The following is a 12,727-nucleotide window of genomic DNA, read 5'->3' as shown; positions in this document are numbered from 1 at the left end:
AGAGGATATTAATACAAACTTCTGTGATTATTTTAAACTTTCTATTTGTAGAGAGCAGATATGGAAAGTGGAATTTTTATTAGTCTTCCTGCCGTAACAGTAAAAAAATCAAAAGGTTATTTTTGAGTTGGTTAGAAAATGAGGCATTTGCTGAGATTTCTGTCTGTAAGAAAAGAATTCTCTCTTGGAGGCAGGGCGAAAGCATGGAGAAAACAGAGAAGCTTAGTAAATCTTTGGTTCTTTCTTTTTGTCACCTAGCAAATGACATGCAATCAGGAATTGCTGCCTTTGACTTTTTAATAAAAACCAAACTAACACACAACCATGGAATTCCCTCAATCTTGATTCTGATACTCCACACTTCTCAGAGCTGCCAGTCACTTGACAGAAATACAGTTGTTTGGGACCAAAGAAAGACTTGGCACAGGGTGGGCCTTGCCTCTAAAGATGGTGAATGGAGTGTCCGAGAACTCACTGGTGGAGGGAGGGAATACCTACTACTAGAGCGTCCGCATTCACATCCTCAAGTGCCCAGGCACTGGGGTTCAGGGAAGCCCAGCACTTCAGGGCTGCATTAATAAGGTAGGTAGACTGCTACCGTCTCGAAGTCCTAAGCTTTTTTAACGCAAAGGCAGAACTATTCAAATCAAAAGCACTCAGTCTGGGTTTCAGCTCCAATGCTTTCAGTTACTTGCTATGTGGAGCTGGGAAGATTGAACCCATCTTTGGTCTATTTTTTCAAAAAGTGTTCACAATAATGTTTGCCTCCTAGGCTATCACTAGATAGTGCCATCTGAATATCAGTTATCATAGCATCATTACTACCAATAATTCTCAGCCAGGAAAACAATGCAATAAAAGTAGTGCTTCACAAAGAGGAGTGGAAATAATCAAAGACTGCATGTGAACATGTGAAAGTCATAAAGCTCTGTATGTAATGGTGAGAGTTGAAAAGACCTCTCACCATCCACCAGATAAGAAGAAAACTGAGAATCAAAGAGGTACAGGGATTTGCCCACGGTTGCATGGCAGTTAATTCTCAATCAGAACCACACCCTATGCTTCCTGACACTGTACACGGCTCTTCATAAAAAGAAGGAGGCAACTTCAGGTATGGAGGCTTTAGTTGCAGCATCCAGGAACAAGTTTCCAGCAAGATTCCAAGACATAAACAATACCATAACAGTGGCTGAACAGTCCAGCTTTCCCGCCAGGTCTGCAATCACATTGCTGGGTTACAAAAGAAAAGAGGATTCAATTGCTCTTCCCTTATGCCTCTGAATGTCTTAGACTTCCCAATGGACAAGCTCTTGAGACACTTCCGACCACTCACAGGTTTACAATTCAGCACTGAAATCTGATACCCATGGGCCCTCTAGTCCATCAGTGCCCATCTCACATCTTGCTACCTGTCTGCACAGCTGTTGGTTTTCAGCATGGGCTCTGACCCTGTCTCGCTCTCTTGCTCGCTCCTCCTTGCTCTCTTCTCCATTAAGCAACAAGACAAATAACTTTTGTCCTGATTGTTCTTTTAATGTTGCAGGCTGGAGAAGAAATTATCATCTCTAAAGAAGGGAAGCATGGTTAGTCAACCTGACCTAGCTGTCAGCCTAGAAGCTGGGCACGTTGATTTATGTGCTTTTGCCTTCTGTTTTCCCCGTCACTGGAACTGAGCTCTTCCACCCATCTAGCTCATCCAGCGGCCTCTGGACATAGAAAGTGATGCCTGAGAGCAGGGGATACACTAACGAAGGATTTTCTGCAGTGGAGTGGTTAAAGTCAATTGCCCAGGACTTGGGAGTATTACGTCAGGACAGGGGGAAATTTGTGTACCACGGAAGAGCTGACCATGAACATACACTGGAAAGCCACCTGCTACTTACAAGACTCGGAGGTTCTTCAGTCCGGCGAAGTCCGTCTTGGTGATCCTGGTTATATTATTTCGGTCCAGGTCACTGCAATGGAGAAGAGATTTAGGTCAGAGTTTTGCAGATTAAACGTATGGTTTATTCAACCCAGACTGTCTTGGACTGGAGGGATGTTGCTTGTCAAGGAGAAGGCAATTCCGATGATTAATGATATCCCTGGGGCATGCCCAGCTCACCATAAGGATAGTGTATGGAATAAGCCATTCATTATGCACGTAGAAGAACTCTGTCACATATAATTCCCTGGCTTCTGTGGTCCCTTCTTCACATAAAAACAAATTGTCTTTGGAAGTTTCTCTTTCCTCAACTCTCAGATCATGTCAAACAAATGAGGTTGACCACTGTTTGCAATTCCAGACATTCCAACGATGGGTACCTTCACCAGGTCAGGCCTGTAACTACCTTCAACCCCTCAAACCAAAACAACTGTTTGAGGAGTGTGTACATGACCCAGATCCTCAATAACTCTCTGCCTATTGGCATTGCTAACCTTTCGAGGGTTTGCCAATCATCGTTTCACCACATAATGAACCAGAAGATGAAAAGAAATTGATTTCTGGTGACTTGAGCCACTCACGCCTGAAGCTGCATAACTGCACTTGGAGAACATACTAGTCAATCTATCCTGTTACCCTTATAGTTTGTTTTAAACCACTTTCAGCTGAATTTTTCTATCCCATGAAATCAACAGGCTCTGAACTAGCTTTGATGTATAGATACATACCAGCAAACAAGGCAAAATGTGTCAACTTTCCAGCCAGTTTGCAAAGTCCCTGAGGACAAAACTCTTATCTCATTTAACTATTCAGACCAACACAGTAGAGTATGTGCCTGGTACACAGAAGGGATAAAGTTGCTATCTTAGCACACTATTAGGTAAAGGGAGCTGCATAAACCACGCTGGCCTTAACTTGTAAGCTTAAGCTCCTGAACACAGCCCCTAAGAGGAGAATTTTCCATAGATGAGCTGAGAGCCTTAAGGTGCTGTATTGATGTCAGGACAGAGGGACACCAGGGAAGGTGAAAAACCAGGGCTAGGATCAACTGAAGTTAGGAATGAACCTAGAAACAACTGTATAAGTATTCTATGTTCATTAAAATTTTCTTTGACTACAGACTAAAAAAATTGGGATCATGAGTAGTATCCTGTGTATCTAATCTTAGCTGTTGAACAATTCATCCTTACATAGGATATTTTCCTCCCGAGACATTTTTTTCAAAGTTTTGGCCTTTGGAGTGTCCAAAAAGCCTGTGTCAGTTGACTTCACTTCCCTGCCTAACATGTATCTACCTAGAGGTCATTGACCCAACAATCATTTCCAGTCAAATGGCTGCTACCTCTTTGGTTTCTCTACCCAACGCCTAAGCAGGTCACCCTCCATTCCTCACTTACAAGTTAGAAAGTTGGACAAGGTGACCAGGGAAACAACTCCGAGTCTAGCAGTGTGAACTGAGCAAATACCCAGTTTGAGGATGGACTACCTTCCTGATATCTTAAATACTGGAAAAAAAAATCAAGTGAGACCCTGAATAATCTCAATGGGTTCCATCTTCCTCTCTCATCTAGTTGCCCACTACCCAAGATAGCTGTCCAAGGTATTCCTTCCCTGAACTGTGATGGAGAAACGTGGCACTTAGACTGAGTGGAACACTGGTACAGTATAAATGAAAGCTATACAGCTGAGGAAGGGTGGCCCAGGCAACAATGAGGAATGGGCAGAAAGACACACTGGTATCTGTGCTATCTCCTCATCACTACCACATTCTTCTCACCTCTGTCTCAATTGGGATGGATACAGAGAACCCTTGACAGTGTTGAATATGACAGTGCAACTAAGGGCTTCATTACACACAGCATGGGATCCTGGTGGCTTATACTCATGGCAGAGGCACTAATATCTTCAATTAATATTTATTATGTAAAGGGGTACACAATGTGATGCTGCAATGCTATGGACTTGGCAAGGAGGGCATTGCCCAGGCACAGGGCTTACAAGGTGAGCAGTTCTGAATTGGGACACCTGCTCTGCCACCTGTGAGTAGCCAGAGGGCAGTCATTTTGTTTCTGAGGGTCTCTCTTCATGTACAAAGGGTATACAGAGGGTGAAGAGATAGCATTTCTACAGTGATTCTTAACACTCCATCTCGGCAGCTGTGATGACTATGACTACTGAATGCCATCTCCCTGCTTCCCCTTTGCAGTGCCTGCTCACCAATACACCATCACTGCCCAGTCCTACCACCTGGTGTCTGTAGATGAATCCTGGGGTTCCCCGCTTTATATAATTTCTATTGGAAAGTCAGATTTACAGAGAGAAGGAGAGACAGAGAGGAAGATCTTCCATCCACTGGTTCAATCCCCAAGTGGCTGCAATGGTCAGGAGACTCTTCTGGGTCTCCCATGTGGATACAGGGTCTCCAAGCTTTGGGCCATCCTCCACTGCTTCCCCAGGCCACAAGCACAGAGCTAGATGAGAAGTGGAGCAGCCACGATATGAACTGGTACCCAGACGGGATCCTGCAAAGCAAGGACTTTAGCCACCAGGTACTGCATCAGGCCCCTTTTGCAGCATGTCTATGGCCCCTACTTCCATAGTATCAGATGTAGTGACACACAGGATGGGAGTGGAGAAGAGGCTGTCCCCACCTACTGAGCTCCCCAGCTTTCATGTCTTCCCACATCCCAACTCACATACTATCAGGGGAAGGCCAAAATGCACATGGACTTTGAAGTGACATGGGTTCGATTCTTACACTTAGTGCAACTGTGTGTGTTGGAGCAACTTACTTGGCTTTTCTCAACTACTAGGACTCCTAATGCTCTCTTCCATACACATTGAGGAATGACAAAAAGCATAAATCCTGCATTTCCGATTGGCTGGCTGAAAACAGGAATGAACTTCATTGATGCTGCCTCTCAGTTGGAATCAGGAGCCAGAGCTAGCAACTGAAGCCAGGTACCCCAACATGAAACGCGGGTATTGTAGACTCAGATATACTAAAAAAATGACTCCAGACACACTGGTTTTCTGGGAATATTTGCTTTAGCAACTTATAAGAGGATCTCATAAAACTCATAGAAATACATGCTATAAAAAAATAAACACAGCTTACAAAAATGTTTGTATCAAAATTATCTGATCTTTTTATTCCATTTTTTCCCCCCACAAACTGTCATCCTCTCATGTATGAACCAATGTGGTGTTTTCATTTTGGTAGATTTTCATCTCTTTTTTCTTTGCAATAGTTCTGAAAGACATGCATTATTCTCTTACTGTAACAGATCAAACATACCATCGATCAGCATTCAAAAAACCTAATATCTACTGAGAAGACAGTATGTACCAGGCACTGTCCTAAGGGCTATATTTTTTTCTCAATTCCAAACAGCAATCACTTATGGTAAGTATTAGTAATACTTTGGTGAGGCTTGACCTGCATCCCAGTTTAGAAGATTTTTACAAATAGAAGAAATTATCTTGACATCACATACTGAACGTGGCAAAATTGGGACTTGAACTCAATTTTTCAGAATGCAGGATGTGTGTATTTTTGTTTTTGGCTTGTTTTATTTTTATTTGAGAGACAAAGATAGACATGGAGAGAGACAGAGGGACATACAAAGAGCCTCTATCTACTGGTTTACTCCCCAGATACCTGCAACATGGAACAGGACTGGACAGAGGCCAATGTCAGGAGCCAGGAACTTAATCCAGGTCTTCCAGATGGGTGGCAGGAATCCAATCACTTGAGCCAGAAAGGTCAAGTCAAGAACCAGAATCAGGTATAAAACTCACACACCCAATATGAACTTCTTAACTATTAGGGCCAATACCTCCTCCCTGAGGTCACGCTTTTAACCATTGTATTACACTATCCGTGTACCATCTTAAGTCTAGGCATTTACTATGGCATCAGATTATCTATTGAATGAAAAAAAATGAATTCACAAATAAACAAACAGAACAGTACAAAAATTCCTTAAACCCATGCCTTGGGGAAGCAATGAAAGCATTCTCCTCATGGCTTTGCTGCTCTCGACTCCTGCCAAGATGGCACATTTCCCACCCTGTCACCCAGTGAGGTCCAAAGCAGTGGGAGTGTGCAGCCCCACTGCAAACACAAGGGCGGAAGCGCTCTCTTGCTTTGTCCATGCCTGATTTCCACCACACCACTCATCGTCTCCAATGTTGCCTCCATAAACAGGCATCACCATGGTAATCCTCAGCATTATTTTCTCCCATCCCAATCAGTGAATCATAAGCCAGTGCTGAGACTTGACGCTTTGTGGTATTTTCACATCTGTTTAACACCTTGGGTAGGGCAGGGAGGAAGAATTCAGAGCAACATTGGAAATGATGAAAAAAATATGAAAAAAAAAGACATTTTCTAGGTCAAGCCACTGCCCTTATCTTGGCACATAAATTCACATCCTTCTTTGAATTCATTTTGAAGCATTCCTGTAAATATTTCAGGATGGAAAGAAGGCATAAAACTGATGTGCAGTGAAACAGTATGATGGGGAGAAAAGGTCTCTGCTGTAAGCCCAGATGATGTAGATTTGAATTTGTGTTTCCTTGTTCCTCATCTGTGTGGCCTTGAAAAAAGACACTTCACTTGACTAAGCCCTAGATGTTTCTATGATGCTTACAAAATGCAACCTAAACTGCCAGCTATGCAAGGCTTAAGCTTGATAGGTAAAGTGTGTGAGGAAGGACTTTCTGAACAGCATTTAGAAGGGTCAGCGATTGGTAAGAAGAGTATGCAATAGTATGGATTAGAATGGCTGTGTTGGTAAAACCATACAGATGGTTTAGTCCCATCTTAGGATGATGTGATTAAAAAGTCTTTGTCTTTATGATTGTATTTAACTTTTGGTACAATATTCAATGAGTTACATGAGATGCGCAACACCCTGCTGTTAAATTAAGCTTTGTGTTAGCTGATTTTGTCCAACTGTCAGCAGATGTAAGTGCTGTGATCACATTTAAGTAGGCCAGACTCAGCCTGTTACGAATATTAAAGGTATGTTCAACATTTTCAGCTTAATGATGGATTGAGGTGAATGTAGCCTTCTCTTAAGTCAAGAAGCATCTGTAAGTAGTGAGAGAACACAGTTGGTAGAGACTAGACTTTTAGAACCACCTGTTCTTGTATAACAAAAAGAGAGTTATGACTTCTGCATTATAGGTTCTCCATTCTCCACATAGTATGAATTTGTAGGGGTTACCAGGAAATGTAGCAGTTCCCTACCCCAGATGTATGCAAGTAGAGTAGAGATTAGCAATTAACTCATGTTGTACCTGATGTCTACTGGGTGTTTGTGATGGATAAGAGGCTGGATGACATGACCTATAAACTCCTGTTAACTTTGAGGTCTCTATCTCTCATATTTTGGGAGCCCATTACCAGGTGGATAAGGACAAACAAAAGAACATGGCGTGGTCCTGGCGCTACAAGAATCTGGAGTCTTGCCAAGGAGATGGACTAAGATCCATGAGACCCTGAGAGGAAAATGTAAGAATATACAAATCAAATAAGAGGTGAAGTCTAACTTCCATTGGAAAAGGGCAGAGCCATGGCAGAGTTAACAGCAGGAACTCAGAAATAAGACCTCCTGGAAGAGATGGGGAATAAACACATGGTAGTGGTAAGGAGACAGCAGAGGTGGTGGGAATTAGAGACTGAAGGGATTGCCAACAAGGCAAGAAGCACATGAACCAGGTTGCAGATGGCATGAGGCTCCCACATTCAAGAATCCCCAGTATGATAAGGGTAAGAGGAACAACAATGAAGAAGCCTCATTGCATATCTGACCTTGCCTTTCCTACTAGCAAAGAAAAGTATCCAACCAAAGCAGAACAAGACGCCAAGGGGCTCAGTGTCAGTCATCCTCCCTGTACTCTCAGGGTTAGACCTGGACAGACTACATCATAGGGCTGGCTGCAGTGCCCTCCTTGCTCCCTGCTATCCCCCAGCAAACTGCCAGGGGATGAGGCAGGGGGGAAGAGGAAGGCAAGGAGTTCACTCTCCTTGTTTCCTCCCTGGGAGCTTACCCAGTGGGGAGTTGCCACCAAAGATGTAAGCTTCTCTCACAGACTGTCCATTTGCTGAAGTACAAATGGCATTGCTTCCTCTTGCTCCTTTCATTTGGACATGGGGGCTCTGCGTGCCACAGCATCCCTGCTAGTTACCTAAACCACATCCCCACTCTTCAAATAAATATCTTCTGTAAACACCAAACCATTTTTGAACACTCCAGTTTGAGTTTTCCAAGTGCTTTCAAGTCCTCACTGATGCATCATTCATTCAAGAACAATGTCTGGACTATTAAATTTCAGGGACTTTAATCAAAGTCAAGGTCCAGCTGTAAACAATACATTCCTGCCCTTAAGGACTCCAGAGTTTAGTGACGTGGAAATAAAGACCCTAGGCTGTGATAAACATTCTATTGGCATGGATTGGCAAACTTTTCATAAAGGGCTGGATGGAAAATGATTTGGATCTCGTCAGTCCTATTTTGTATCCCGATTATTGAACTCTATTTTGTAGTGTGAGAGGAAACATGGATGGTACATAAACAAATTGGCATGGTAGTGTGCCAATAAAACTTGATTTACAAAAACAGATGGAAGGCTGGATTTGGACCAGGGGCTTCAGTTTATGGACTTTTGCTTTGTAGCATGCCAGGAGCACAAACAAAAGCTGTGGGAGAGTCACAAGAAAGTATGGGGTCAAAGGGATCCAAAGTGGCTTCCAAGAAATGGGGACATTTTAAGGGAACCTCCAGGATGGGTTGGCCATGTTCAAGTTGGGGTGAGAATATGTGAGAGGGAGAGAAAGAGGGGTCCAGGTAAAAGTCACAGCATGGATAAACACCCAGAAGCTTCGCCTAAGGATAACCATTTGGCAGAGAAAGCACACTGCAAAGGAAAGCAGACATCTCTCTCTGTCCTCTCCGACTCCTTCCTCCTTCCTTCCTCTTTATCACTTGCTCCCTCCCTTCCAAATAGGAAGTACCTACTTTGGACCTGGCATTAGGCTTGTGGCTAAGGATGGAATGTTGAACAATACAGACAGCTGCTTTTAAACAGCATTTATTCTCTCAGTGAGTGTAGCAGAAAGATTCTAAGGTGAGCTCCAAGATCACTCCCTCCTCTTCTCCATGACTGTGACAGGATCCAGCGACTCACTTCCAACTCATACAAGACAGCAAAGGTGATGGGATAGTCCCTTTGTGCCAAGACCCATACATCTGCGAATTCAAATGTCTAGGACATTCTTTTCCATGCTCGCTAGAATGAAACAAGCAGCCATGTGGAAATGCTCCACGCAGCAAGGAACTGAGCCCAGCCACAATCCATAACCAAATGAGAACCAAGCATGGCTAGCAAGAGGCCACGGTTCTCTGTCCAAAGGTTAATAAGGCATGCAACTGACAATACTGAATGAGGACCCTTCCCCAGCCAACCTTAAGACCACATCTGGACTGCCATCTTATGAAACCGCATGCAATAGATCCAGATACTGTGAGATGACAAGCGTGTATTGTCTTAAGCCACCATATTTGAGATAGGGTAGAAAATGAATACAGTGAGGTAAAGGAAACCATAACTAAACAACTGGAAGATGTGCATTTGAACTATAGATGACACTGAGGAAATAACTAGGACGGATATATAGAGTGAGGCAAAGAGAATGCAGACTGGCTGAGAGGACAAGCAGAAAACGCCTTGTTTAAGACAGTCAGGAGGAACTTAACTTTCTGGGTGACACTGGGTTTGAGACCAAAGGAAAAGAAAGAGGCAGATGCAGGAAGAGGCTGAACAGAGCCATCTACAGGTGCAGGCATAAAATGAAAAGGTTCCAAGGGAGGAAAGCATTTGGAAGGGCTGAGCAACAGAAGGAGGTCCAGGTACCAGCAGCAGAGTACAAGGTGGAATGACAAACGTAGGCAACACGAAGACTGTAGGCCATCCATGGGGCTGACAGCACACCATCAGTGGTTGCAACCATGGAATGGATCAGCTGTGGCCTCTTTCCTCTGTTTCAGTCCTCTGCAATAGGTGAAAGCCCCCCCCCCCCCCGCCCAAAGGCCAGCTTCATGCCACAGCTCAACAGGCTGGATGTCATCACTGTCCTCAGCTTCCCTCTCATTTTTCTTTCTATGTGGCCACAGTCATTGTTGGACACCTACCAGACACAAGAACTGTACCGGGTACTCTACTTCTGCTATTAGCTGGCCTAAAAAGCCCTCCATCTCCTTCCCCTGTTGAACTGTGTGTCCCCAAAGATATGTAGTATATGTGAGATCCTAACTCCTACAGACCAATGAATGTGATTTTATTTGGAAATAGGGTCTCTGCAGATGGAATCAGATTCAAACGCAAGCGTTAGATGTATCCTATGCCAACAAGCCCAAGATCCTTCCCAGAAGAGATAGAAAAGCATACAGAACAACCTGATGGCAGAGGTGGAGATGGGAGGGATGCAGCTGCACACCAAGGCACACTGTGGATGCTGGCCACCACCAGACACTAAAATGATGCAAAGCAAGATCTCCCCTGCAGGTTGCAGAGGCCAGCTCAAGTTCTGATTTTAGTCTGAAAATGCAAAAAGAATCTATGCCTGTTACACTCAGCTTGTGGAGCTTTATCAAGCCCCAATGTGCCCCCTTCAGAGAGCCTCAGCAGCCTAACCCACCCCATAATGGTTTCCCCTCCCCTGAGCCTCTAGATCACTTTGTGTCTGAGCAACTCATGTGGTCTCCCATCACACTTCCTCCCACCTCGTGGGCTGCCGCCTGCTTCCCATGCGCTTGCTTTGGCTCCCAAAGGACTATGAAGAGTATCTCCCCATACTTCCTTCCAGATACCAGGTCCGAAAGAAGATCCTCTGGATACCCACGGGGAAAAAATGAAGACTGAACTAGTTTTCTGAGGATGTTGAGGCTAAAGGCTTGCAGCTGTTTTTAAACCTTACACACTTTGCTTATCCACATTGTCAACATTTTCTGGAGCAAACACATATTACTCTTGTACCTCCTGTCCCTCCCTTTCAAAAGCATACAAAAAGTGGTCTGGTTGACCTAAGACTGTCCCCATACACCATGAAAGTAATCAGACAGAATTACAACTGCCCAAGACTCTGAGGACCTGGCCAAGCCCAAGGTCAATTCTCGCCACCACTTGGTATCTATTTTACTGTCTTTTCTAATGCCATCTACCCACCTGCCCTGATGACAGACTGCAAATAGCATGTATCCAAGACCCAGAGACTCCCCATCCCACCAAGTCACAGGCATCTGCGTTTCCTGGCAGTTCACCCTCCTGGAGCTCTTATCCCATGCCTTATCGTTCCCAAATCACACAACAGGAGGCATTAGTCAATTATTCTCTGATTTTTGCACTTCATTCGCATCCGTTATATAACTGCATACAAGTTTAAAAACACATACACGCATTTGGGAAAGAAAGGACTGAATCTGATTTTAAAAACTGGCTTCACACTACTTCAGTTGTTTGGGAACGGAGCCTCCCTGGGCTAAATTTTGGCTTGGCAACACTCTCGCATATATAATTTTACACCTGCAAAAGCCTGCAGCCAGCTCTGTGCAGACAGTTACCTGCAGGGAAAAGAACGGGCCAGACAGAGGTACTACCTGTATGGCTGGCTGGATGTTGTAGCGGCAACGGTTCTATGAGGAAGGAGGCGTAGGCAAGGGGTCTTTACTCTCTCTCTCCTCCCAGCAGGAGCAATTCTTGCCAGCATTTTGTTCGGTTCAGCTTCATTCCCCAGCAATAACAGAAACACATGGGCTACAGCTAGCTGCTTGCTATGGGCAGTAGAGAAGAACGTGTGAACTGGTAGCCCACGGGTGAATTCTGGCCTACAGACGTGTTTAGTCTGGCTCTCATTGTGATTTCACATTCGTAAATTAATTGCCGATTTTGGAGCACTTCGTACACAAATCTGGAATTCTGGTTTATCTCTAAAATCCAGACAACCGGATAACCCTGGGCCTTTATGGCCACCAAAAGCTGGAGTGAAGGGGCAGTTGGCCATCTTGAACAAAGCACGGGCGCTTCACCAGCTCTTATCTTCTCGCGAGGTCATCTGCTTGTTCTTTACAGGCATTTGGTTTTGAGATCCCTGTTCCTTGAACGGCATGCCTAAGACTGCTGGTCCTGAAATCACATCGCCTATGCAACCAGATGCCAGTATGATTATAGGCATTTCACTTAACCCATCCCTGAGCTTCTATCTCCTCAGCTTCATGATGTGCTATTTACCAGTATCTCAGTCCTAGGATGCTGTGAGAATTAAATAGATGATAAAAGGCTTCTAGCCTAGGGCTGATCGCACAGTAACCATTACTCCATTTCAGGAAATAACTGTCGCTGTCAAAGAGTTGACTAATATGCTGGCAAATTATGGGTACAAACATGAAGTAGAAGTTACTAACAGGACCGTGACGAGACCCCTGGTCTCATCCACAGTTCTTCCCTCAACATTCATTCTCCAGAAAAGTGTGGGCAAAGAGAGCTTCTCATTCAAGATACACCGAGACATGTTAGCCCTCACACTCAGAATAAAATCAATAAGTAGAAAACCCCTCCTAAAGTCTGCCTCCCTGTAATGAGTTCAGGAAACTTGTTCTTCACGAACAAGTAGGTGATGCCTCTTGGTCCAAATAGTTCATTTTTCATGTCCCTCTTAAACATATATAGAAATTGCTAGCCCTTCCAGACTCTGCTCAGAAGACCTTCTCTCCAAACCCTCCTCACAGCATCTGTGAA

General features: G+C 44.2%; 1 protein-coding gene across 1 annotated transcript in view; it reads right to left on the bottom strand.

Annotated features, from left to right (window-relative positions):
• SLIT3 (slit guidance ligand 3) overlaps positions 1–12,727 on the bottom strand; it is a 596,992-nt gene that overhangs the window by 546,929 nt on the left and 37,336 nt on the right. Inside the window, exon 2 of the mRNA XM_058677430.1 lies at positions 1,884–1,955. Within this exon, the coding sequence (XP_058533413.1) occupies positions 1,884–1,955 (72 nt within the window). The remainder of the gene's footprint in view (positions 1–1,883; positions 1,956–12,727) is intronic.

Source organism: Ochotona princeps, chromosome 19 (genome assembly GCF_030435755.1).
Source record: "Ochotona princeps isolate mOchPri1 chromosome 19, mOchPri1.hap1, whole genome shotgun sequence".
In the NCBI taxonomy this organism is placed as follows: domain Eukaryota; kingdom Metazoa; phylum Chordata; class Mammalia; order Lagomorpha; family Ochotonidae; genus Ochotona; species Ochotona princeps.
Note: the sequence above shows the minus strand (reverse complement) of the source record. Positions and strands in the feature narration are given on the sequence as shown.